General features: G+C 42.0%; 1 protein-coding gene across 2 annotated transcripts in view; it reads right to left on the bottom strand.

Moving 5' to 3' along the window:
• Positions 1-1687: 1687 nt before the first annotated feature.
• RCSD1 (RCSD domain containing 1) overlaps positions 1688-27369 on the bottom strand; it is a 98325-nt gene continuing 72643 nt past the window's right edge. The window contains exons 2-7 of one of the 2 annotated variants that reach the window (XM_043963924.1): positions 24844-24951; positions 23543-23632; positions 16015-16086; positions 12926-13129; positions 8693-9526; positions 1688-3839 (exon numbers count right to left, since the gene is read on the bottom strand). In XM_043963924.1, coding sequence (XP_043819859.1) covers positions 3807-3839; positions 8693-9526; positions 12926-13129; positions 16015-16086; positions 23543-23632; positions 24844-24951 — 1341 coding nt within the window. In that variant the 3' untranslated portion in view covers positions 1688-3806. The remainder of the gene's footprint in view (positions 3840-8692; positions 9527-12925; positions 13130-16014; positions 16087-23542; positions 23633-24843; positions 24952-27369) is intronic. The other variant, XM_043963925.1, reaches the window with a different exon arrangement.

Raw genomic sequence — 27369 nt, 5'->3', positions numbered from 1 at the left:
CTGGAGGCCTACAGACCATTGCTTAGCATACTGTTTTTAATGCATAAAAATACAAAAGATTTACAAAGGAAACCCAGAAGTTAGTGAAAAGAAGGATGTATTTTTTTTATTCCTTCCAAGTTCAGGGGCCTCCAGGTTAAGAACTCTTGCTCCAGATGAAGCTATCTATCCGCCAAGTGGAGATGCAGGACCAAGATTCAAGAGAGAGATCAGAGCTGAATGTAGAGATTTGGGAATCATCAGTTTTGAGGTGATAAACCCATGGGAGCAGATGTGATCAACTCAAAATGCTACAGAAAGTTAAAAAATAACAAGAACGGAAATAAAATGCTCTAGGGGCAGCTAGGTGGCACAGTGGATAAAGCACTGGCCCTGGATTCAGGAGCACCTGAGTTCAAATCCAGCCTCAGATATTTGACACTTACTAGCTGTGTGACCCTGGGCAAGTCACTTAACCCTCATTGCCCCACTTAAAAAAAAATAACAAAAACTCAGGAAGACCATCAGGCTTAGAAACTAAGATTATAAGATCGCAGATTTAAAGCCAGAATCCCTTGAAATTCAGCATCTTCCTTTCACAGATGAGGAAACTGCTCTGCAAACATGGTAAGTAACTTGCCCAGAGTCATGCGGTCAATAAGTATATGAGGCAAGATCTGAACACAGGTCTTTCTGAATCCAAGACCAGTACCCTATCCACTACATCACAGGTGATCAACACTCAGCCAGCTGGCTCCATGCAGTCCATAACACTCTGGAGTACTTCATGAACCAGATTAAAATTTAAATGGTAAATATTTAACAAAATAAATAAAAATACAATAAAACATCTATGGTTTTCTGAGTCAACGTGTGGCCCAGAGGGATCCTTATGTACAGTTGCAGTTGTTCGGTCATTTTTCAGTCATGTCCAACTCTTCTTGTCCCCATTTGTGGTTTCCTTTCTCCAGCACATTTTGCAGATAAGGAAATTGAGGCAAACAGGGTTAGGTGACTTGCCCAGGGACATACAGCTAGTGTCTAAAACCAAATTTGAACTCATGAAGTTGAATCTTCTTGATTTCAGGCCCTGAACTCTATGTACCACCTAGCATCCCCAAGAGTTTGCAACACGTTGACCCAAATGTTTTCATTTGATCCTTATAACAACCCTGTGAAATAAACACTAAAATTATTATTGTGCCCATTTTATAGATGGGGAAATTGAGGCTCAGAGGTGGAGTGACTTGCTTGTAGTCACAGAGAAAGTAAATGTTGGAGACAGGTTATGAACTCAGTTCTTTCCCAAATGAAAACTTAGCACTTCTTCCACCATACTCTACCATTCCTCCATATGATCACAGAGATCATAGATTTAGAGTTGTAAGGAACCTCATAGGCTACTTAGTCCATCCACCCTCGTTTGCAGTTGAGGAATTTACCCAAGGTCACAAAGGCAGTAAATATCTGAGATAGGATTTGAACTCAGATCCTTGGACTCTGGAGCTGGGGCTCTTTCCACTGAAGGATGCTGCTTCTATAGTTTAGTAAAATCATGAACCTGAAATGCCCCGCACATAGGTGTGCATCAATAAATATTTGTCGAACGAAGGAATAAAATGCATCTGCCTCAGCTGTTCGTGTGAATCAGTGGAGGAACGGTGGGAAAGATATAACTGGAAAATAAGGAGAAATTCCATCTTTATGTCTCTGGCATCAAGCTAGTTTCTTTTGTCACTTTATTATCTGTATTCCCAATTCCCCATCTTAAAGTACAGTTCTCAGAAGGAAAGCACATTTTTCTTTTTATCGCTATAGTTTTTATTTCTTCTCTTTTCCTTCCTTTTCATTCTGGGGAAAGGAATGGGATAAATCTTTCCTTTTCATCACACACACTCATACAAATGCACATGTGCTGAACTCTTAAGCACATATGTGTATATGCAGTAATACAGTAAAGCACACCCTTAAATAGGCTGGGTCAGAACATGTCCTACTCAACCCTTTGCTTTTTTAACAACAGGGTTATTTTCTAAAACAATGTTAGCCCCATGCTAACTCTTTCCAGGAGTCAGAGAAAAGTGTGACTAGGCAGAGAAAATGAAGGTGCCAGGAGCAACCCCAGACCCTTCAGGCCAGGAGGTCATTTTCCAATTTCCGAAGATTTCCAGTGTGAATCCCGTAGAGCCAAGATCCCACTGAATTAGCACTTTGGAAGGCCCCGAAACTCAAGTCAGACCCAGGAGCAGCTCTGCAAAGTGAAGATTTCTTTTGGTCAATGTCCTTTAGCCCTGACAGATAAGGGAGAGTATCTGAGGTAAAGAGTCAGTCTTTCTGCCTCATACAAACCCCCTGTTAATGCAAAGATATATACCCTGTAGAATTAGACTCTGGGGAAAGATGCTTCTGCGCGACAGAGCATCCCTTACTCATAGCTTCAAGAAGAAGCTAGGTTTGAAACAGTGGCCTTGATGGCATTTCCAAACAGCTATTAAGAATGATTACCTTCACCTGGTACATGTGTAAGAAGACCACAAAACATCTTCCTGGCAATATTTAATATAGCTTAAGAGACCTTTTCATTAAGAATTATTTTCTGGAGCAGCAACATTTATCCTCACCTTAAGATTTCATGTCGATACAGGGGCAGGTTTTGTGGATGAGGAAATTAAGGAATAAAGGGTTTTGACTTGGATACACTGAGTCTGGGGGGAAGGAGGGGGAGAGGAGTCAGGAATGAAATCTACATCTTCTGATTTCCCATCTGGTGCTGAGAACATCCTGCTTTTCCAATGGAGAGCCTACCTCCTCTGAACAAGACAGAAAGGGTGCATGCCTAGGTTGCCATGGCAGTCATAAGCTAAGAGGACCATTTCCAAGAGCAAAAGCACACTCAGGCTCTTGGACTAAATATGACACAGGTTGAAATGAATGTTTCAACACTTAGCTCATCTAGTCTTTGAAAAACTGCTTGGCCATCTCAAAACCGGGGGAGCTGAAAGTTTGTCTCAAAAGTCCTGGAGTTTTTTTTTTTGGGGGGGTGTTTTTTTGTTGTTTTTGTTTTTGTTTTATTTTTATTTTTTTTGTTTTTTGTTTTTGGTGTGGGGCAATGAGGGTTAAGTGACTTGCCCAGGGTCACAAAGCTAGTAAAGTGTCAAGTGTCTGAGATCAGATTTGAACTCAGGTCCTCCTGAATCCAAGGCAAGTGCTTTATCTGTTGTCCCACCTAGCTGTCCCCCCCCCCCCCCGATTTTTATGATTTAGAAGGATTCACATTGTTACTCTTACCAAAATATCCTTTTTTCCCATGTTCCAGCCCTACCCTATCCCCAAATTTGGTTTTACTTACATATAGAGAATTACAAAAGTTACAACTCAGACAGAGGCATGTCTGATGGACTACATCAAGAAATGACTCAAGAAAAAGTGTCAGTCCAGAGCTCAGTTGCTTGGGTAGGCTGTTTCCTAAAAGTCAGACCCTGGGTTGACTCCAGGTTTGGTGGAAAGAGATTTCCAAGAGGTTTCTTCTACAAAGTCTGTTAATGAACATCCTGCACCAAATTTCTGTTGGTGAAAAGCCTTTTACACTGGGATCCTCTCTTCCCACTCCCCTAAAGAACAGTACAGCCTGGAAGCCATGAGACAACAGTGATCGCCTTTGACTTCAGGCTGATTCTAGGTCTTTGGCAATCTTGAAATGCTATGAGCTCCTAATGGAGTTTCTCCATTCCCTGCAGATGTTGTTGCTGCTACTTCCAGAGAGATGACTCCAGCAACTTCACCAAGGGTGGATGATAGAGCTCTTTTTTCTTTCTTTCTTTCTTTTTTTACATTTTAGTATCCTGTACAATGGCACCATCCTAGGAAGAGATGAGAAAAGAAATGAATTAGGAAAAAGGGACAGGGGAAATCCTGCCAATCCTTGTATGATTCTCCTAGAACATAAAGTTTAAGTCCCCTTGCTTTGTCTTTGTGGCTCTCTCCACAATCTGGTGCAATCTTGCTTTTTTATATAATTTCCATTTTTGCCCTAGTCTAGTAGAGTGGTAAGGCACACATTCAGATAACTATACTCAATGACTCCTGGTCTCATCACTGTGAATATTGTCTCCTTCTATCTTTAACCAATACCATGATAAAAAAAAAAGTGCATCGCTTTTCTTACTGGTGATAGGCCTCTGAAAATTTAGTTTGTCTTTAACCATTGCTGTGACAAAAGAATGCATCACCTGACTGCTGATGAGTTTCTACAAATTTAGTCAGGCTTGTCAATGAACTACTGACATAAAGTCTGTTGCAAAGCCCAACATGTCCTATGTATGCAATTTCAATATTCTGTGATTCTCTAAGAATTTGATATTTGCTGATATGTCTGGACTACTGTGTATTTCTCCTGTATAAAATTATCTCTCTCACCTCTGGGTCTTTGCACAGGCAGTGACCCATGCCTGGAATATACTTTTTCCTCACTCCTGTCTCTTAGAATCCCCAGCTTCCTTTAAGGTACACCTAGGTACCTTCCTGCTATTAGTACTTTCTGCCTCTTGAAATTAATTATTTTTGTGTGTGGGTCAACAAGGGTTAAGTGACTTGCCCAAGGTCACACAGCCAGTAAGTGTCAAGTGTCTGAGGTCAGATTTGAACTCAGGTCCTCCTGAATCCAGGACCAGTACTTTATCTACTGTACCACCTAGATACTGCACCCTCTTGAAATTAATTGAAATTTACTTAAATATCTATCACAACAGTAGAATGTAAGAATGCATGATGAGGGGGGCAACTAGGTGGCACAGTGGATAAACACTTACTAGCTGTGTGACCCTAGGCAAGTCACTTAACCCTCATTGCCCTACAAAAAAAAAAGATAAAAGAATGCATGACAGGGAGTCCTCAACTCTATCTCTGAATATCTAGTGCCTAGCATGATGCTTTGCACATAGTGTAAGGTGCTTCTGAGGAGGGAGAAAAGACATCCATTTAGAAACATATTATGGGGCTGAAATGGTGACTGTTCTTTAATGGCAGAGTGTTGCTGGGGAGTACTTTCTGGCTGACCATCTGCAAGAACCAGAATGTAAGTACTAATAAAGTAGCCTGCCCAAGCAGGTAAACACAACAAACTACTGAGCCTTCTAGTACAGGAACCTAAGGACTTATCTTTTCTTCTATGACTGAATATAAGGTCCAGTTAAATGTTAAAGAATGCTGTTGATTGGCTGTTTATTCTATGCAGACCTAAAAAGCTGTCTATGCCAAGGCTGAGGCCCTGGCATCTGAAGCTGCTCCTAGAGAGCTATCTTCCTTTCCATACTAATATATTTCTTTTTCCTTCTGGTTGGCTACTCACTTTATTTGACTACCAGTCTTTGGACCCACTGCTCAGGGAGATTCTCCCTGGGCTCTCTAAGAAACTAGGTTAAGAAATTCCTCCAACAATTAATAAAAGTTTGTTGGATTGAATTGAGTTGGAGCTTATGTCACTCCCCTGTATATACACTATATTCTGACTGGACTGGACTATTCTTTGCATCCTGGTCATGCATGACACTCTCACAGTTCCCTTTCTTTCCTCTCTTTTCCTGTAAGCTTTTATCCAAACTTTTAAGCCCAATTCAAATGTGAGGTTTTATAATGACAAAACGGAGGCAGAAGGAGACAGTATTCACAATGATGAGATCAGGAGTCATTTAGTTTGGTTATCGGAATTTGTGCCTTACCACCCTAATAGACTAGGGAAAAAAGGGAAATTATATTAAAAAGCAAGATGGTGCCAGATTGTGAGAGACACAAAGACAAAGCAAGGGAACTTATACAGCTTCAATGACTTGCCCAGGGTCATGAAGCTAGTAAGTGTTTAAGGCTACATTTGAACTCAGATCTTCCTGATTCCAGGTCCAGTGCTCTATCCACTGTGCTCCCTTCTGCTTCTGTGTTATTGAACTATCTTGGAGGCAGGGGAGGGTACAACCAGCTTGAAGGTACCTGAAATGGGCAAAGACCATCGCAACCAACGTCATTATTTTGCCTAGGTTTGTGCTGTCTGCATCAGTACCTCTGGATCAGAGATTTTGAGTTGGAAGCTGCTGCTGCATTTTGCCATGAGGAACCTGAGGTCTAGAAAAGTTCAATGACTTTCATAAAGTCCCATAGCTAATAAGGGGCATAATTGGGATTCGAACCCAGGTTTCCTGATTCCAAATTCCTTTCTCTTTGCATCATACAGGTGCATGGCCACCCAGAGGATCTTTGAGGAGTCCAGCAAGAGTCTCAGGATGCTCTGGCTCTGCCCCTGTCCTCTATATCCAGCTGCCTTGGGAGACACACCACCACAATGCAGACACCTATCTTAAAGTCCATAGCATTTTATTCACTCAACCATGGGCGTATTTATTGAAGCGATTAGTCAATCACTGTCTGCTTCCTGAGCTTCTCAGCTAGATCTATTTGGGCATTTGTTGCAGAAGTGAGGGAGGAAAAAAGAATAAAGACAATGCCTATACAAATCCAAAACCAATAGGAGCTATTCTTCAAGGCCTAAGTCAAGCCCCACATGAAAGTTTTCTTGACTACCTTAGTCTGCTATGACTGGTCTGGCCTCCTATATCCCTCATTTGAGTCTCATCCACTACCTGGTATTGTTATTTAATTTTTCATGACTGTAACTCTTGGACTGAATCTATGATTTCATCCTCATAGAGATCTCCAGGTGAAGAAACTCCTTTCAACAAAGATTGACACCTATAGTCTTAGAATCTGAAATTTTTAGACTTAGGGAACTTAGAAGTTATGACTTGTCCAGGTTCAGTATGACTCAGACCCAGGTTTGAACCTGAGTTTTCCTGACTTTGAGGCCAATTTTCTATCCACTATGCCACAGCTGCCCTTGTGTACCACCTGTCTCCCAACTTTTCAAGTATTTGCCTCATAAAGGTGCTGTGGAGATCTCTGAGTTCTTGTACTGCAATTTGATCATCAAGGGTGCTTAAGAAATCCAAAGCATCCTTTACTTTACTTAAATGAAGAGTTAACAATTATTTCATTGAGGCATTTATTTTGGGGTAATTGTATCAGCTCTGTGCGTTTATTGTCTTTCCTCCACCATCTTGGCTCTGCCCCCTAAGGCATATATTTTGGAATGTCAGAGTTGGAGTGGATCTCAGAGGTCATGTAGGACCATCCAAATCTGATTCATGAATCTGATCTATAATACTTCTAACCTCTGCTTGAAAAGCTCCAATAATAGGAACTTAATACCCCCTTACCCAACTTCCCAAGGCAGATTGATTGGGAAGCTTTAATAGCTAGGAAGTTTTCCCTAATTTTGAGCCCAAATCTGACTATGTATAACTTCTATCTGTAGATACCAGTTCTGCCCACTGGGGGCAAACAGAACAATTTAAATTTTTCTTCTACATGTTGTTCAGTTGTATCTGATTCTTTGTGATCCCATTTGGGGTTTTCTTGGCAATGATACTAGAGTGCCACTTCTTTCTCCAGCTCATTTTACATATGAGGAAACCAAGGCAAACAGGATTAAGGACTTGCCCAGGGTCACCCAGCTAATGTCTGAGGCTGGATTTGAATTCATGAAGATGAGTCTCCCTGATTCCAAGCCCAGTGCTCTATCCACTGTGATACCTAGCTGGTGTTTTTTCCTCCATGATAGATCTTCAAATACCTGAAGACAAAGGACATATTTTCTCTATGTTTTCTCATTTCCGGGCTGTTCTTCAACCAATACTGGGATTGCATGGACTGTAACCCCTTCATCTTGGCTGCCCTCTTCTAGACACCCTCCAATTTGTTGTTGCCCCTTCTAAATGATTGTGTCCAGAACTGGACGCAGTGCTGCCGTTATGGCCTGACTGGGGCAGAGTACAGCAGTAAAGTCTCAAGTAGCCACCTTTACTTCGTAGCCATGTGGAGAGCAACGGAATTGAACTAAATGACTTTTCTTCTATTTTCCCCATGTGCTGTGGCTGGACTTCGGGAAAATTAGAGAAGATATGATTTGAGAAGTCCTAGAAAGTGTCCCTTGTTGCCCACCCAAACTCAGCTCAAACCAACATCTCCCTCACTTGTGCCTGTAATCTCACAGAACTCCTTCTGCTGCCTATCAGCCGTAGGCTTTAGATTCACTCACTTGGGTCTCTTCTTACTCATTCCTATGTGGCAGCTGGGTGTATCTGGGGAGCTAAGAAGGAGGAGGAAGGTGAGCCTAGGGCAGAGCCATCTTGGGATGGCTCTCTGCTCCATCCTTACAATGCAGAACTAGTGAATTACTGAGGACCACTTACTTTTCAGCTCCTCCAGGTGGGATCAATTTTGTGTGGGTAAAAATTCCAGAACCATGGAGAAGGAAACGAATGCAAAAACCCACCTTATTTCTTCCTTGTGATCTCTTGGAGAAGAATGAATCATTTCCCACTCTAGTAAGGCACAAGGTTAGAGAGGCTGGCACTTTTGTGATTACACCGTGAGGCCAATTTATAAATTTGTAAAGAAATAGGCATGTGGGGGCAGCTAGATGGCGCAGTGGATAAAGCACTGGCCCTGGAGTCAGGAGTTACCTGAGTTCAAATCCGGCCTCAGACACTTAACACTTACTAGCTGTGTGACCCTGGGCAAGTCACTTAACCCCAGTTGCCTCACTAAAAAAAAAAAAAAAGAAAAAGAAATAGGCATGTGATAAAGGAGGCATGTGATAATTTACCCCTGCACTGCAGGTTGATTGCATAGTTGGGGCTTCAGAATCTGTTGCTGGCTGAGAATGCCCTGTTCCAGTATTGCTTTCTTGGTTGTGTGTTATTTCTTGGTTGTCTGCGTTCTGAGAAATATCTTCCTTTTGATCACTTTCTTCTTTGTCTTTTTCTGGCTCAGTGGTATTGTCTCCTTCCTTCTCTTTGGGGTTGTTTTGGGGCCTCTCCTCATTTGTCCCTGTGGCAGCTCCCTGTTTTGGTTCCTCATCTTTAGCTCCTGTGTTCTTCTGTCCAGGTTTCTCCTCTTCATTTCCTGTGCTTTTCTCAGATGTCTCCTCCTTCTCAGAAGGAGGGTCTTCGGTTGTCTTTTCCTTTCTCTCCCCTCCAGAATTCCCTAGAGATGTCTCCTTTTGATCCCTCTTTGGGCTCTCACTTGTTTCTTCTTTATTATCTGTGGCTCTCTGGTGCGGTTCTCCATCATTTTCCACTGTATCCTGCTGTTTCCCCTCTTTATTTTTCACGTCATTCTTGCATGACGTGGCTTCTTCCAAGACCTTGCTCCTTTCCCCTGGGTTCTCTGTCATACTGCATGATCTCCTTAGCAGCGGTTTTTCATCTGACTCCAGCTTTCTCCTCAGCTCTTTGCCCATTGCCCGGTTACTAGAGAGGGGAGATCCCAGAGCTTTGTTCTTGGCTGTGAACACTTCATCATTGTCCTCTTCCTTGGCACCATTCTCCTGAGATGTTTCAGCTGCCCCCAGATCTCCCAGATCTACCCCACAGTCTGACTGAGACCTTCTGAATCTCCTGGAGGGAGGTCTCCTCTTTATTGACCCCCGTGTCCGCACCTGCAAGATGAAACCAACAGAGAAAAATGTTATGAGATCCAATGGTGTCCTGGCCTAGGCACTGATACCCAGTCAGAATAGCTTAGATATTGATAACTAGCCATCCCTTGTGTGACACACTTTCTTCCCCCCGTTCAGCCTTCAATAAAAGTGAAAAGGGGGCCATTTTCTTACATTAAATGGAGGACAAACCAGCATTAACAAGTTCTGAAAAACCCATGACTCAGACCAAAGCTACCCAAGCAACTGTCCCCTCTGGGAATGATGCAACTGGCCCAATGAAGGCTTCTCATGAATCTGTTAGATATTGTCAAGGCTATGTGAAGTGTGACTCTAAGGGTAAGATGTTAGGGACAGGTTGTCATGGTGAACAGAACACCAGATTCAGAGCCAGAATGACCTGGGTTCAAGTCTTACCCATGCTAGCTATGTGGACATACTCAAGAGATTTCCAGGGGCCAAAGGCAACCCTCTAAGACTAAATTGCAGAACAATTGCCAATATATGTGTCTTGGTGGAGGGATCATTACCATCCCCATCCCCACTTGCACCAAAAAATCCCCACTTAAACAGTCATTTTTTTTTGCAAGGCAATTGGGGTTAAATGACTTGCCCAGGGTCACACAGCTAGTAAGTGTCAAGTGTCTGAGACCAGATTTGAACTCAGGTGCTCCTGAATCCAGGGCTGGTGCTTTATCCACTGCGCCACCTAGCTGTCCCCCAGTCAATTTGTTTTTAATCAAGTTCCATATGTACAGAAAATTTCTAATTTTAATTCTATTTTTCCACCAACATGTGCTCAAATGTCAGAGATCATCTTTTCATTGTGAATTCATCTTCAAGACTTAAACAAACTGATGCAAAGTGAAGTGAGCAGAACCAGAAGAACATTGTACACAGTAATGGCAACATTGTATCATGAAGCATTGTGAATGACAGCTTTTCTCAGCAATATAATGATTCCAGACAATCCCAAAGAACTAATCATGGAGCATACTATCTGTCTCCAGAGAAAGAACTAATATTGTCTGATATAGATTGAAGCATGCTATTTTTCACTTCCTTTCATTTTTAAAATTTGAGTCTTCTTGTACAAAATGATTCATGTATAACCTATATTTGATTGTTTACCATCTTATAGAGGGACAAAGGGAGGGAGAGAAGGATAGAATTTGGAACTCAAGTTTTAAAAAAATGATTAAAAATGGTTTTAACATGTAATTGGGGAAAATAAAATATTATATATTAAAAAATAAATGTGAGTTGAAAAAATAAAGTATATTAGGCTAAAAAGAAATCAAAATAAAGAGAAAATAAAGGAAATTATTTTGTTTAATTGTGAATTCATTTTTGATTAGCCAGTACCCCTTAACAGTCTAATTTCTTTGCCATCCATCCTGGTTAGTACCTTATGAAACTATAATAATTGGGCATTGAGGTTTAAAAAGTATTCACTATATAAGATCCCTAAGTTGGTAGAATCTAATTTGCTTCATGGATTCTTGATATAGAATCATATATTTAGAACCGGAAAGGCACTCCAAATCTATCTTGTCCAACCTCCTCATTTGGCATGAGGAAATAGATGGCCCAGAAACCCAATTACACTGTTTTTTGTTTTGTTTTGGGTTTTTTTGGTGAGGCAATTGGGGTTAAGTGACTTGCCCAGGGTCACATAGCTAGTAAGTGTTAAGTGTCTGAGGTCAAATTTGAACTCAGGTCCTCCTGACTCCAGGGCCAGTGCTCTATCTACTGCGCCACCTAGCTGCCCCTCCAAGTACACTATTAACAAGTGTCACAGCTGGGAATTGAGCCTAGCAGTCTCTCTACCACCACCTCATACCATCTCTGTAAACAACCACTTAAAGATGGAAGTTCACACTTCATGGTGAAGTATAAAGAAGGAGTAGAAGTTAGGTGGTACAGTGGATAGAGTACTGGCCTTGAAGCTAGGAGAACCTGAGTTCAAATCTCACCTTAGACACTTACTAACTGTGTGACCCTGGGGAAGCCACTTAACCCCAATCAACTCAAACATCCAGGGCCATCTCCAGTCATCGTGATATATATCTTGCCACTGGACCCACATGGCTCTGGAGGAGAGAGTGAGGTTGGTGGTCTTGCACAGCTCTCCCTCACTTAAATCCAATTCAATGAAAGTCATGACATCACCTCCTGACGTCATAGTCCTCTTCAAGAATGAAGGACCAACAACAACAGGAAGATGAACATAGAATCAAAGGGTTTAGATTCAAATCCTTATTATATTCTTCATAAACTTAGACAAGTGACTTTAACCTCTCTGGACCTCAGTTTCCTCAAGTATAAAATGTGGGGGTTGGACTAGATATCTTTAAAGATTCCTTGTATCTCTAAAGGTAGGATTCTATTTCAAGAAATTCTGCAGCAAATTGGCCTTTTGCAAAGGGAATGATCAGCTCCCAATTTTTATCTATTTTATGTGTTAAGATGTCACCAAATTGAGTTTTCTTAAGGCAGAATATAGAGCACTTACTGCTGTTGAGGTCAGTGGGTAATACATGGAACTTATCTCTTTAATGAAGACCAAAAAGATTCATCAAACATAAATGCCCCTGTGTAACTGCAGTCTGGGAAGCTATCCTGTGTGCACAGATTCATCAGAACATGGCTCTGTCATCTTTGGCTTTTGATGTAACTTTATCTATGTGGCTGGAAGCAGGTTTAACTTTCCTCCTCTCCCTATCCTGGGGTGGGGGGTGGAGGGGGAGGCTTGTGCAACAAAATTCTCTGGCAGTCAAAGGAATGTATGTACAAAGAGATCTTTTGGAGGAAGTAGGGAGAAGTGATGAGGTAAGCAGGTAGGATTGAACGTATTCTCACTTCATCCCAAGGCTAGTCATGACACTGGTTTCTCATGTATCTCCAAATGTATGGGGTTTTTTGTTTTTTGTTTTTTGCTTTTTTCCAACTTCAAATTCTCTCTGAGTAATAATAGAATTTGCAGACTGTCTGTTCAAACCCAAGCTAAACCAAATGTTCCCTTTCCCTTTTAAAACATCTTATTTTTCATTAATATCTTTTGCTTTTATATCACCTTCCTTTCCAAATAAATCTCTACCCTCTTCCCTATCCAGTGAGGCATCCCTTTTAATTATCCAGCACTAGTTTCATTTGTGGATTCTATCATCTCTAGTCATTGTGCATTTTGTTTTCCTGAACTGTCCTTGCTTCACTTTGCATCAGTTCACACAAGTCCATCAATCCTTTTCTAAATTCTTCAAAGTCACCATTTCTTCTAAGCAAAATGATATTCCATTATATTCACATACCATAATTTGTTTAGCCATTCCCCCAGCTGTTAGCCAAATGGCTACCTTTCCCCAAATTACAAAGCTCTCTCTGTAACTTGAGACATACCTTATTGTAACAAGGTAGATGGCTGCCTTCAGGGGGCTGGTCAAAGCTGACTGGCACCTCCTCTGGTTCACTGGACCGGGATCTAACACTTGGACTGCTGGGGGTGGAAGGTGGGCTATGAAATGGAGACACAATGGCCTTTAATCCAGGACTTTTAGGTGAAGCCCCTGGCAACAGGGCAGTGGGATCAAAGGCTAAATTGGCCTGTGGAAAGAAAATGAGGAATTTCATTTTAGGGTGGGGAGAGAATCTTTCTTAGCCTGCAAATCACAGGCAGAAGTAGTTATATACAAGTACCATGCCTGTTTCTCACATTATCGACAAGGAAGTAAATGCCCATTGGTTCTCCTGTGGTCTATTTTCTGTGATTTTTCTTCCCTTTCACCCATGTCCCTGCACATTGGTCATGGCTTATGAGGGTCCTGCCCCATCAAGGTGCCAGGAGACAGCAGTGTGGATCGGGCAAGAAACAACAAATTATAGTGTCAGTGGCTCAGATCAGGGATTGGCACCTACCGCTAAGGGGTCCTCACAGCCCTAGAGATGGTCACCCTCTTCCTCATCCTCGATAGTGCCAATGGTTTCATCTTTCCCCAGTCTAAAGGGGCAGGGAGGTGGTAGATGCATTGTAGTATAACATACTTCGAGTCAGGAAGATTCGAATTCAAATTCTTCCTTAGATACTTACTGGCCGAGTGAAATAGAGCTAGGCACTTCTTTCCTTAGCCTCAGTTTACTCATCTGCAAAATGGGGTTAATAATAGCACCCACTCTCCAGGGTTTTTGTGGGGATCAAATGAAATCATATATATAAAGGGCTTTGCAAACCTTAAAGCACTTTATAAATGCTAGTTTTTTATTATTAGAGTTATGGGTATGGCAGCTTTCAGAGCCATCTCTATCACCTTCAGGTGATAACTGATTAAAACCAACCTCCAGGGCAACCTTGAAGAGGAAAAAAAATAATTAAAGGGAAGAAAAATATAACAAAAGAGCAACTGGCCACCTGAAGGCTGTGTGAGAAAGAGGTGATGAAGGGGGTCATTGTTGCTCCAAAGTCAGCCCTAGTCCTGTCCCCGTAGTCTTGGGGGGTTGGGCTGGAGAGGGATTATTTGCTATGAGCATTTTAAGTCTTCTTCTTTTTTTTTGAACATCAGATCCTCTACTATGTGCCCGAGAAGTCTCTTCGACTAACCATATTCTCCCATGTTGTATATTTTTTCTGGACACCCTTTAACTTTTCTTTTCTGACCAGGACTACAATTTGACTAACACAGAGAATTTTTCTTTTTCTTTTTTTTTTGGGGGGGGGGGCAGGGCAATGAGGGTTAAGTGACTTGCCCAGGGTCACACAGCTATAATACAGAGAACTTTTCAAAATCTCTCTACAAGATAATACGGACTAGCAACTTCTCAGCTGTTCATAGTGTCAGAGATTTGCTTAGGGCACCAAGAAAGGGACTTGTCCAGGGTTACACATATGCCCATATGGCACAGAGGGAAGGTTCAAACCTAAATCTTTCTTACTTCCCTATCCACTATGCCATCCTGTCTCCCTTTACCATTATACTATCTACATGTTCCAGTATTTGTAAGCTTGGTTGATTTCTTTTAGAATACTCACTACGTCATAATAGTTAATATTACATAGTGCTTTAAGATGTTCAGAAAAATCTCCTTCAATCTTGTGAGGTAATAGTACAAATACTATTATCCCCATTTCAGAAGCTAGGAGATGAGGAAGTACACCTCAGAGAAGTGGAGGGATTTGCTCCTGTTCACAGAACTGAGACTGGAACCAGGTCTACTTGATTGCAAATCCAATATTCCTTCCATTAACACCTCAATTCATTATCTGTGGATTTGTATGGTTCCAAGATTCCACCGTGGAGTTCTGGCTTTGCTCTCGCTTGCTTGCTTGACTCAGAAAGCTTAGAGGAAATAGACCACTGATTCTTAAATAACCACCCAACATCTTTGACTTGGAAACATCCTGGAGCAAGTCAGCTAGCTCTCTTCCTATTTCCTCTTCTCCCTCCCTTCTCTGTCTTTCTCTGCCTCTCTCTCTCTCTCTCTCTCTCTCTCTCTCTCTCTCTCTCTTTCTCTCTCTCTGTTTCAGTCTTTATCGCTGTCTCTGTCTCTCTCCTTTTCTTTCTCTGTCTCTGTGTCCCTCTTGTCCCTCTTTCTTTGTTTCTCTCTATGTCTGTCTCCTTTTCCCTCTTCCTTTCTCTCTTTGCCTTTCTCTGTCTTTCTTTGTCTCTCTCTCTCTCTTCTCCTTGTCTCTCTCCCCTTTCTCTTTGTCTCTCTCCCTCTCTTCCTCTCTCTCTGTATTTCTCTCTCTTCTCTCTGCCGCTGTCTCTATGTCTCTGCCTGATTGTTTGCATGTCTCTCCTTAATAATAGTTAGTTCACCTTTCTAGAGTACTTTAAGGTTTTCACAAAGTGCTTTCCTCTCAGTGCAGGCTGTTGTTGTGAATGGAATCAAAGAAGTTACTCTGAAGCTTAGCATCCCTTCATACAGCTCTTCCTCATAATTATGTGTTAAACACCATTAGCACAGGTTGGAGAAGCTCCCTTGGGAGGACAATTTGGTCATCAAATAATTGATAGTCAGTGGAGCAATAATCAGGGTGGTGGCGAAGGCTTTGTTCCAGGGCTTAAACATTTAGGGGAGATGCTGACAGTATTTTCAGTCCCTTGTTAGTATAGGAAGTAGCACCTAATTAGAAATGACCAGTTAAAATACCGGAAACTTAAGTCCTTTGTACCTCCTCACCCATACTGCACTCTGAGGCTGCAACTCACAGTGAGTTTTCATTGGCCCATTCCACCCTCATACCGACCCTCTCACCCCCAGGGCATGAATTTCTTTAAGAGCCTCTTTTCAGTATCCATCTCATCAAACATAACTGAATTGTGCTGCTTGCCCTGGCTCAAAAATCCCTAGTTTTAGCTCTAATGATTGTGTAGGCACCACAGGCAAACTATCTCTCAACAGAGATTGAGACAAAGGAGGAATATCAGCATCCCAAGAATAAAAAGCAACCATTGGGTGATGGTAACAAAATAGGAAATGAAATTTTCACTTACCTGTAGCTTCTCAATCAAAGGCGAATTTTTCACCTTGATTTTGGGAGGGTGACACGCATTGGGTGATGGTTTCTAGAAATCAAATAGACCAAAAGAACACTGTGAGAATGGGGGCAGGGAGAATTGCTTCTGAATGGAACCCACAAGCCAGAGGTGAAATATTGAGAAAATGCTGTTTTCATTGCTTTGTTTCAGAAGACTACTTGCCTTAAGCAGATATAAATTCAGTCCCTTCATCTCTGGTGAGACTAGCTAGGTCTGAAAAGTAGAGAAGGATCTCCTAACAGAGAAGACAGTTTTGCCTGGAGGAAAACTAAAATCTGTGTCTTAGTCATTATTTTTTAAAATTATTATTATTATTATTTTTTGGTGAGGCAATGAGGGTTAAGTGACTTGCCCAGGGTCATACAGCTAGTAAGTATCAAGTGTCTGAGACCAGATTTGAACTCAGGTCCTCCTGAATCCAGGGTTGGTGCTTTATCCACTGCACCACCTAGCTGCCCTCTTAGTCATTATTTTTTAAAAAGGTGGGTTAATTAGACTATGAATAAGAAGGGTAAGAGAGTCCCCATAGATATATTACCAAACCCCACACTTAACAAATCACATTTTGGGGAGATATAGTTATAACACTTGGTGAAGTCATCCAATAACATCCTTTAGACAATTCTTCAGTCTCAAACATAGTGCATGTGGGTGGGTTTTTCCCCAGTTCCCCAAGCTGTTAGGGAGCCTTGGCCTCTTGCATAGCCTTCCATTTACTCTGTATGGACCAAAAGCAATCTCTCTCATTAGAATGTAAGTTCCTTAAGATCAGGGGCTGGGTTTTTTGCCTTTTTTATAACTGCCTTCTTAGCACAGTTAATAAATGCTTATTATCTAAATCTTACTACACTCCCTGGTTGTCATCACTCGACTCTCTCTGGCCTCCTTTTTTGCTATGAAAGTTTTCACCAATCATGCCTACCTTTAAGAGAATACCGTTTATTATCTCTTATCACTTATTATTCCCTAATATAAAAGGTCAGAGATGGAAAAGGGAAAATATCTCACATGCCATGTGAGATATGTCATGTGTATCATAATGATATTTCCTGACCACCAGCTCCAAACCTCCATTTTTCTTCCTTCTTTCCTTCCTTCCTTCCTTCCTTCCTTCCTTCCTTCCTTCCTTCCTTCCTTCCTTCCTTCCTTCCTTCCTTCCTTCCTTCCTTCCTTCCTTCCTTCCTTTCTATTTCCCTTCCTCCCTTCTTTCCCCCCTTCCTCTCTCCCTTCCTTCCTCCTTCCTTCCCTCCCTTCCTTCTTTTATTCCTTCCTTCCTATCTACCTTCCTTCCTTCCTAACCACCTTCCTTCCTTCCTCCCTTCCCCCTTCCTTCCTTCCTATCTTCCTCTCTCCCTTCCTTCTTCCCTCCCTTGCTTCCTCCCTTCCTTCCTTCTTTGCCTCCTTATTATTGCCCAACTGAAGGTAGGAGGGGGTAGAAAAAAGAGTAAATAAATCTGCGATAATTTAAAATTTAAAACCTATAAGCACAAATGATAGTGTTAGATATCTTCTCTCTCACTAAAAAAGCCTTGCAAACTGGCTCTCTTTTAGTTAATAATAACAATAACAACAACTCATATTTTGGCTCCGCTTTAGGTTTATAAAGTGCCTTCTTTTTGACAATACTCTGAGTAGGGTGTGTGTGTGTATGTGTGTGTGTGTGTGTGTCTGTGTCGTTTGGTCCTCATTTAACAAAAGAGGGAACTGAGGTTCAGCTATGACACTAATGAAATCCCAGGTCTAGACCAGGGTCTAGAAAGTATCAAGCTGGGATAAAAATTTATCCCTCGGGGCAGCTAGGTGGTGCAGTGGATAGAGCACTGGCCCTGGAGTCAGGAGTACCTGAGTTCAAATCTGACCTCAGACACTTGACACTTACTAGCTGTGTCACCCTGGGCAAATCACTTAATCCCCATTGCCCAGCAAAAAAACAAAAACAAAAATTTAAAAAAAACCAAAATAAAAAAACCCAACCTACGCTTCTTGATGCCAAATCAGAGAGCACGCTTTGTAGGCTCTCTGTTGAACAATAATGGTTACCCAGTAAAGATAACAAGCCTTTATTAAGTACTCACTATATGCCAAGCATTCTGCTAAGTGCTGGGGATACAAAAAAAAAAAAAAAAAGCGCAAAAAGAACACTTATTTTCCTTATATCAATACTGTTCTTCATTGTCCATCTCCTCATAGCCTGGTTGGTTTTCAGTACTTACTTAGAAGGCACTGAAGGCCTCCCCATGCAGTAAGTGGGCATTTGGTCCCCAGTACCCAGTGGCCACTCATAAGGGAAGGACTAAGAAAGCATCCCATTGGGACAACCCCAAACATCAGTCAAATGGAATGAAGTTGAAAAGGAGTTAAAACAAAAAATGGGCAGGAACAGTGGTGCCCAGAAGCTGGCAGCAGATGGCAGCATTTTCTTTCACAAGTTTTTCAACATGGGGCACGTGCTATAAGACATTGCCAGTGGGGAAATGGAGAACAAGGGGGGAAATAGCTTGATAAGAGCATTTTGTGCTAGTCCTCCGCTAGGGGAAACCTGAGAAGGCTTATGAGTGTTTGGCTATTTAGTGGGGCTCACCAAGGAGCAGGAGCAACTGTGTCAACATGACTGATTTCTACAAGGGAGCTCCTTCCTCCCTTCCTTCCCTCCTTTGCCCCGTCCCTCCTTTCTTCCCTTCTTTTTTCTTTCCCTCCCACCTCCCTTCCTTTCCTCCTTTCTTCCCCCTTTCCTTTTTTCCTTCTTTTCTTCCCTCCCTCCCTCTCTCCCTTCCTTCCTTCCTCCCTTCCCTCCTTTTTTCTCCTTCCCTCCCTCCTTCCTTTTTTCCTTCCTTCTCTCCTTTCCCTCCCTCCATCCTTCTTTCCTCCCCTCTTCCCTCCCGCCCTCCCTTCCTTCCATATTTATTAAAGCACCTGTTACACTGAAGCCACTACACTAATTATGGAAGACACAAAACCAAAAGCAAATGACATAGTCCCTGACCTCGAGGAGTTTACATCCTAATGAGGAGACATTTCATGCACACAGATATGCAAACATATGCAAATTAATTTAGAGGGGTCAGGGCACTAACAGCTGGGGCAATCAGAAAAGGCCTTGTTTTAGGGAGTGGTAGGTGATAACTGGTTAAAGTGAACCTCAGGGGCAGCTAGGTGGCACAGTGGATAAAGCACTGGCCTTGGATTCAGGAGGACCTGAGTTCAAATCCAGCCTCAGACACTTGACACTTAACTAGCTGTGTGACCCTGGGCAAGTCACCTAACCCTCATTGCCAAACAAAAACAAAAAACAAATAAAGTGAACCTCAAGGGCAGCCTTGAAGGCAGAAAGTCCTGAGCCTTGAAGGAAGCCAGGTATTCTAAGAAGTAGAGGTGAGGAGAGATGGTATTTAGGGAACAGGAAGAAAGAGGTGAGGAGAGATGGTATTTAGGGAACAGGAAGACAGCCTATATACAAAGGTGGGGAGGCCAGAGATGGCACTTCAAGTCTGGACGATACCAAGTAGTTTAGTTTGTTTGGAACAGGGGAATAATATAAAATTCCTCCATCTCCTGCCCTCTTAGACCTGGACCTTGGAGGCCTTCCAGCTCCACCCTTTCATTTGACAGATGAGAAAATCAAGGCCAAGAGAGGAGAAGCAACTTGCCCTGCCTCAGGATCAGAACACAAGTTTCCTTTCTCAGCTGATTGGCTAGCCAGCAGCATGGGGTGGTGGGTGTTAGCATGATGAATGTCGGCTCAGGCCTGGCAAACAGATGGTGACGTCAGAGCATCTCTGCCTTCCGGTATTTAGTTCAGAAGAGCTAATATTTATATGCAAAAGAACCTCAAAGGCCGCTTTTGTTTTTACAGATGAGGAAACTGAGGTCCCAGGAGTTTAAGTAACTTGTCCAAAGTCACACTGGCAGGAAGTATCAGAGATAGGTTATGAACCTGGATCTTTTGACTACAAAGTTAGGATTTGGGGCAACCCTGTTAATGCCCACACTTCCCCCACACTTTTCTCATCCCCTTTCATGGTGCTCAGTTACCAGAGGCAATGAGTGGCATGGGAATGCTCTGGGTGGTTCAAATCCCCTTGCTGGTTTGCAATGCCAGACTGCCTGTCTAAAACTTGTCCGGCTTCTTTTTATGTGAACTCCAAAGTCCTTAAAGATGTTAGACAGAGGAAACTAAATTGTGTATCCTTCTGTTGAAAATAGCTCCCTTCTTTAGCAAGTAACTTGCCTTTCTAGCCAAAAACTTCATCCCTGCCTCACTCAGCCCTTTGCTATTCCATTAGTAATAGCTGAGGACTGGGGCCAAATATCCAAGCTAGGGGCATCTAGGTGGCACTGGGTATAGTGTGCCAGGACCTCAAGTCAGAAACACCTGAGTTCGAATCCAACCTTAGGCACTTACTAGTTGTGTGACCCTGAGCAAGCCATTTAACCTCTGTTTGCCTCAGTTTTCTCCTCTGTGAAATGCAGATAATAATGGCATCTGCTTCCCAGGTTTGTTGTGAGGATTAGATGAAAGAATGATTGTGGTGCCTGGCACATAATAAGCACTATATAAAGGTTTGTTAGCTATCATCATCATCATCATTATTTCCTTCATCCCCCTTCAGGCTCCGTTCCTGTCTCTCCAGGCTATCTCCATCATATTTCCTCACCCTGGAAGTTCACTCTTCCCCTCTGGCCCCTTCCTCTGATTAATCAATATCTACATTTTAAGGAAAAGTCCCCAGACCAGCCATGTCTTCATCCCTCTCCAGGATCTATATCTTACTCTACAGATTTTTTCCTCCATGTCCATCTTCTCCCTGTCTTTTCTCCCCTTTTGGTTTTTCAATTCCGTTTATGTGTTATCTTCCCTCCTTAGAATGTAAGCTCCCTGTGGACAGGGACTGTCTTTCTTTTTGCTTGTATTTATATTCCTAGCATTTAGCACAGTGCCTGGTACATGGTAAGTGCTGTGAGAAAATAATTAATAATGGGTTTGGGGGTGATCCAGAGATCCCCCCCACTCAGGAACTGGCTGATTTCTCAGAGCCAGCCCAGAGTCAGTAGAAATGCAAAAGAAATGTAGATTGATCTGCCTGACTACCTAAAGGAAGTTAACTCATCTTGGCGACCCCCCAAGTCATGTCAATCGATGGACTTGAATGGGATTGATGTGCAGTGACCCACCTCTACCTGAGAGAGGATAACAATCCTTGGGGAGAGGGGCGTCACTCTCTTCTTGTCTTGCTGCACCTCTCCCGGATACTGACTTACCTTATCCCATGACTGGCTCTGCCCAGGCCCCTTCCTGGGATTCTATGCTGGGTTTATACACTGTCAAATGAATAATAAATGCTCTCTAGCCCCAAACTGGTGCAATAGCCTCTAATTAGAAACCCCAGCTAAGTTCCCTAATAACTTAGAACAGGGACAGGCTTCCCCCCAAAATTTCAAATGACACAGTGCCTAATAAATGCTTGTTGACTTGAGCAAGCCTCTAAAATGGTGTAATCTTATCTCGTTGCAAATATGTTCTGCTCAGGCTTTTTCATTCTATCTATGCTGTTAATTTTGCAGAATACTTTTTGGGGACTCAAGCCTATAATATCATTGTTATTAAGAGTTCCCAGATGCAGTGGATAGAGCACCGGCCCTGGAGTCAGGAATACCTGAATTCAAATCCGGCCTCAGACACTTAGCACTAACTAGCTCTGTGATCCTGGGCAAGTAACTTAACCCCAAATGCCTCACTAAAAAAAAAAAAAAAGAAAAGAAAAGAAAGGCTTTGGGGGCAGCTAGGTGACACAGTGGATAAAGCACTGGCCTTCGATTCAGGAGGACCTGAGTTCAAATCCAGCCTCAGACACTTGGCACTTACTAGCTGTGTGACCTTGGGCAAGTCACTTAACCCTCATTGCCCCGCCCCCCAAAAAAAAGTGGGGGGAAAAAAAAAGCTCCCAGAGAGGAAACTCACAATACCAATACAGAACAACAATTGTTCTTCTACCTTTTTTTTTTTGTGAGGCAATTGGAGTTAAGTGACTTGCCCAGGGTCACACAGCTAATAAGTGTCAAGTGTCTAAGGTCAGATGTGAACTCAGGTCCTCCTGACTCCAGGGCTGGCGCTCTATCTACTGCACCACCTAGCTGCCCCTGTTCTTCTACTTTTAATCTTGAAGAGCTACCTGGGGCCATGAGAAGTTAATGACTCGCCTAAGGTCCCACAGCTGGGTGAAGCAGTGGATAAAGTGCCTGGCCTGGAGTGAGGAGAACCTGAGTTCAAATTTGATCTCAGATACTTACTAGCTGCCTGACCCTGGGCAAATCATGCAACTTCATTTGCCTCAGTTTCCTCATCTGTAAAATGAGCTGAAAAAGGAAATGGCAAACCACTCCAGTATATTTGCCAAGAAAACCCCAAATGGGGTCATGAAAAGCCAGACATGACCAAAACAACTCTACAACAAGGTCACACAGTTAGTGGCAGAGCCAGAATTCAAACCCCGGTCTCTCAAGTTGTAGTCCAGTATAAGTTGATTTCAATTCAAAGGTTCAGGCTGGGTTGGGGAGGTATGATCCTATCGAATTGAACTCCTATCTTGATTTCATTTGTTTTGGGGGCATTTGTGGTCAAGTGAATGAGTTAGGACTTGGTCCTAACCCACAGAGTTAGGTCCTAACATAGCAGAGGAGATCAAAGGGGCTGACTGTGTTTCCTTAGATATGGTAGAATCATTCCTACTAACTACAACTAGATAAATAGCAACAGGTGAGTATAAGCAGTGAGGGTTATTATTGGCTCCCTCTCTGATATCAGAGCCTTTATTATGCTGGGAGTCAGTTATTTATATCTTTGGCATTCTTCCAGCTATTTAAAACCAGGCTAGTCTTTAAAAAAAAAAAAGGTACAAGCAGAGACTTTGCATTTCTAGGATTATGATTATAACCTTGGACACCAATTTACTACCTTTTAGTAAGAGTGCTTTCCCTTAACTGTTCTTTTTCAGTATAAGACTGAAAGGTTTTCCCAGTGTTATTCAAGATGTGAAAACAGACAAAACCAACTCTCAACTATGCAATGCAATGTGCCCTTGATAAGACCAGCAGCCAGTTTCCATGCTGTGTAGTCCCAGCATGATAAAGTTCATTCATTTAAACAGAATGGTTTGTCTTGTAGGGCTCTATATTTCCACCTTCCCCACTCCTAGCCCATCACCTTCAAAACTCCTAAAAAAAAAAAAAAAGATGCATAGAAGGATGGGAGGAGAAAGGAAGTGACTCAGGAGAAGTTCGGGGGGGTGGGGGGGGAAGGTTCCTTTTGATGAATTATCTCTTGTACTATGTATGGGTTACACGGATTTTTCTGGGTTAAAGATGATGCCCCTTGATGCACACTGGTCTCCTGTACATCACCTTACACAGAAGTAGACTCCAGGCCGACTGGCAGAACAACCTTTCACTTCCAGGGTGACTTTCAAGTACCATCAGCTTTACTTACCTCCTCACCATTCTGGCCCATCTCTATCTTGGGGGGGAACAGGGGAAGGGAGCAAGGTGGTTTCCTTCTTGTTGGTTTATTGGCTGGTGGCTGGAGAGGGGGCCGACAGACACACAAGAGAGAAAAAGGGAGAGAGCTAGTTAAGTAACAAAGAGGAAGAGGAAGGAAGGGAAACCCATCCCACAGGGTGTCCAGGGATATCTTCAGCTAGTGCAGGATTCTATTTGAGGGAGGATGGGAGAGAGGCAGAGGATAAAACTTCCCTGGGTGTTGCCAGGATTTATATTTCTATATAAAATGCTGTTTAAACTTTAAAGTTCTTCTTATCTGTCACTTTCCTGCTGATGGAATTCCTTCCTTTTCCTTTACTTGAGACTCATCCACTTTTAACAATAGCTCAAGATAATAGAGAGATTGACCCCCTTCTAAGGGGGGGCGGGGTCTGGCTCTTTGTGTCATTGCCATCTCTATTACCTTAGGACACTTCCACCAGAGCTAGAAATGATCAACCCATGGGAATTCCACAGAATACAAGAGCAATGGCAACCTGATTTGTCCTTGTTTCCCATCCCTTCCATAAGCCCCCAGACCATAGGATTCAGTGAGCCTGCCATTCCTTCCGTTTTTGTAGTGTATCATGGCCTGGTATAAAATCGTCCCAGAATTTGAGCATCCTATCTCAATAGCTCAGCCCTTGAAGGCCAAATCTCCTATTCAAACCCACTCATCTCTCCCTGTATCTGTCTGAGATCAGCTCCTTCCTAGAACTGCACTGACTCCCTAACTTCCTATAAAGTAGCCTCTCTTTGGCCTTTTGCTCATCACTAAATTCCCAGTGCATCAGCAGCTGTCTTCCTCACACTTCCTGCTTGGTCTGAATAGCACAGTTATGAGCCCAAGATTTCCTAGACAGAAGGCCCTTCTGGAGAGAACAAGGGGGAGATTTTGGTTAGTACTATGTAAATATTAATTGATGTTGAGGATGAGAATGAAGATAGAGATGACCCTGCCTTAGAATGAATCCAATTTTCCATTCCCCCAGTAGACATAAGTGATTCACAGTCTGCACAATGTTTTCTATGTCTCTTTCCCAACAGGGTCACTAGGATCACACACTAGACCCAGAAGCCACAGTCTTTGGATTCAGACTAAAACTTCTTCCTGAGTCCTCTTCTCATCTCAGAGACTTCCTTGTCTCTTCTTCACCTCCTCTCCTACCCAGAGCACACTGGCCCCGACTCTTCCTTCTCCCACCAAAGATGCTGTATTTCTGAATTCTGAATTGATTACTTCTCACTCACCTCCTTAGCTGAGATGGCTGCTGCCTGCTCTCTGAATCGGCCCGCAAGCTGCGCCACAGATGGAGATGCTGAGTTGTCAACACCGGCATTAGTGTTTGCCGGCCTTTCCTACAAAATTAAAGAGAAACAAACAGCTTAGTGAAGTATGCACCACAAGCTTACCATGTTCCCAGCACTGGGGGAGATACTGATGAAGTATAAAGCATGATCTTTGCCCTCTGGATGCTCGAAGTCTAGTTGGAAGGAAATTAATGATGAATTTGATTAGCATCTTGCAAAATGTTTTGGAGGTACTCTGTGTAACAGTAGGAGTACCCACCTCTGTGTTACTACCCACAGATTTACCCTGAACATTACTTTAAAAATAGGAATGCACTAAAATGGGTTTGAAGCTAAAATCAATCTTGCTAATAGGAGTAATAAATGTGAATTACTTGTTAACTATTTTCCCCCAATTTTTAAACATTTTTATTTGAAGTTTTGAATTCCAAATTCTATTCCTCCCTTCCTTGTCCCCCCACCCCAGACAGTAAGCAATCAGATATAGGTTACATATGTGCAATTATGTAAAATATTTCCATATAAATAATTTTACAGAAGAAGACTTTAATAAAAGAAAAAATAAAAGAAACTGAAAACTAGTATGCTTCAGTCTGTGCTCCATCAAGATCGGTTCTTTTCTTGGAGATGGATAGTATGCTTCATCATTAGTCCTTTGGGATTGTGTTGGATCATTGTATTGATGAGAATAGCTAAGTCATTCACAAATCTTCATAGAACAATATTGTTACTATGTACAATGTTCTCCTGCTTCTGCTCATTTCACTATGCATCAGTTCATGTAAGTCTTTCAAGGTTTTTCTGAAATCATCCTGTGTCATTTCTTATAGCACAATAACATTCCATTACAATCATACCACAGTTTGTTTAGCCATTTTCCAATTGATGGGTATTCCTTTGATTTCCAATTCTTAGTAACCACAAAAAGAGCTGCTATAAATATTTTAGTACAAATAAGTCCTTTTCCTTTTTTTTTTTGGATGTCTTTGGGATATAGACCTAGTAGTGGTATTTCTGGATCAAATGGGTATGCAATCTTATAGCCCTTTAGGCATAGTTCCAAATTTCTCTCCAGATTGGTTCACAGCTCCACCAATAGTAGATTAGTGTCCCAGTTTTCCCCATCTCCTTCAACATCCAGCATTTACTATTAACTACATGTATGTGCCTGAAAATATAAACTAATAGGTCAAGTGTTCAGAAATGGTTACTAAACTTGGTCCAACCATTCTGGAAAGGACTTAAGAATTATGCTTTAAAATGGGTGGAGGAGGGGCAGCTAGGTGGCGAAGCGGATAGAGCACTGGCTCTGGAGTCAGGAGTACCTGAGTTCAAATCCGGCCTCAGACACTTAACACTTACTAGCTGTGTGACCCTGGGCAAGTCACTTAACCCCAATTGCCTCACTAAAAAAAAAAAAAAATGGGTGGAGGAGACAAAAATTCCCATATTTTACTTATTATAGCAAAGAGATTCCAGTGTTAGGCATATACTCCAAAGACAGAAAGAAACATCTTAGATATCAATCGATAAATAATCAATAAACATTTATTAAGTACCTATTATGTACCAGGTACTGTACTAAGAACTGGGGATACAAGAAGAGGCAAAAGGCAGTCTCTTTCCCCCAAAGAACTCACAAAATATTAATAGCGACACTTTTTATGATAGCAAAGAACTGGTAACAAGGTAGATACTGATGGGGGGTGGAGAAATTGTGTACGGGAATATAATGGAATATTGCCACATTATTTTAAATGATGATTATGAAGAATCCAAAGAAGGATCTGAAGACGTATATGAACTGATGAAAAGCAAAGTAAGCAAAGCCAGGAAAACAACATATAAAATGACTACAATAATGTAAATAGAAAAAAACAAAATTAAAATATTTAAAATAAAGCAAATAGAATCTTTAAAATGAGAGAAATGGTCATCAATGACACTCGTGATAAAAATATACAGAATGAGAATGGCAAACAAAATCCACTCAGGTTAGTTTTTGAGAGGTTCATTACCACTATTCACTATCTACCGAGTAGATATCTTGACTGGGAGTCAGGAAGACCTGGGATCAAATCCTGCCTCATGATACTGACTAGCTGTTTGTGACACCAGATAAATCGCTTAACTTTTCAGAACCTGAGTTTCTTCATCTGTGAAATGGAGGCTGTAATTGTATTTACCTCACTGGATTGTTTGTGAGTATCAAATGAAGTAATATATGTTAAAGCACTTCATAAGGGAGTCTTATTACTATTATTCCTTTTTTTTCCTTTTTTTTTTTTTTTGGTGGGGCAATGAGGGTTAAGTGACTTGCCCAGGGTCACGCAGCTAGTAAGTGTCAAGCATCTGAGGCCGGATTTGAACTCAGGTACTACTGAATCCAGGGCCGGTGCTTTATCCACTGACCCACCTAGCTGCCCACTATTATTCCTAAAACCAGATCTTGGTCCTTTTATTACC

Source organism: Dromiciops gliroides, chromosome 4, assembly GCF_019393635.1.
Source record: "Dromiciops gliroides isolate mDroGli1 chromosome 4, mDroGli1.pri, whole genome shotgun sequence".
Lineage (NCBI taxonomy): Eukaryota > Metazoa > Chordata > Mammalia > Microbiotheria > Microbiotheriidae > Dromiciops > Dromiciops gliroides.
The sequence above is the reverse complement of the archived record's forward strand: the minus strand, read 5'-3'. Positions and strand labels throughout refer to the sequence as shown.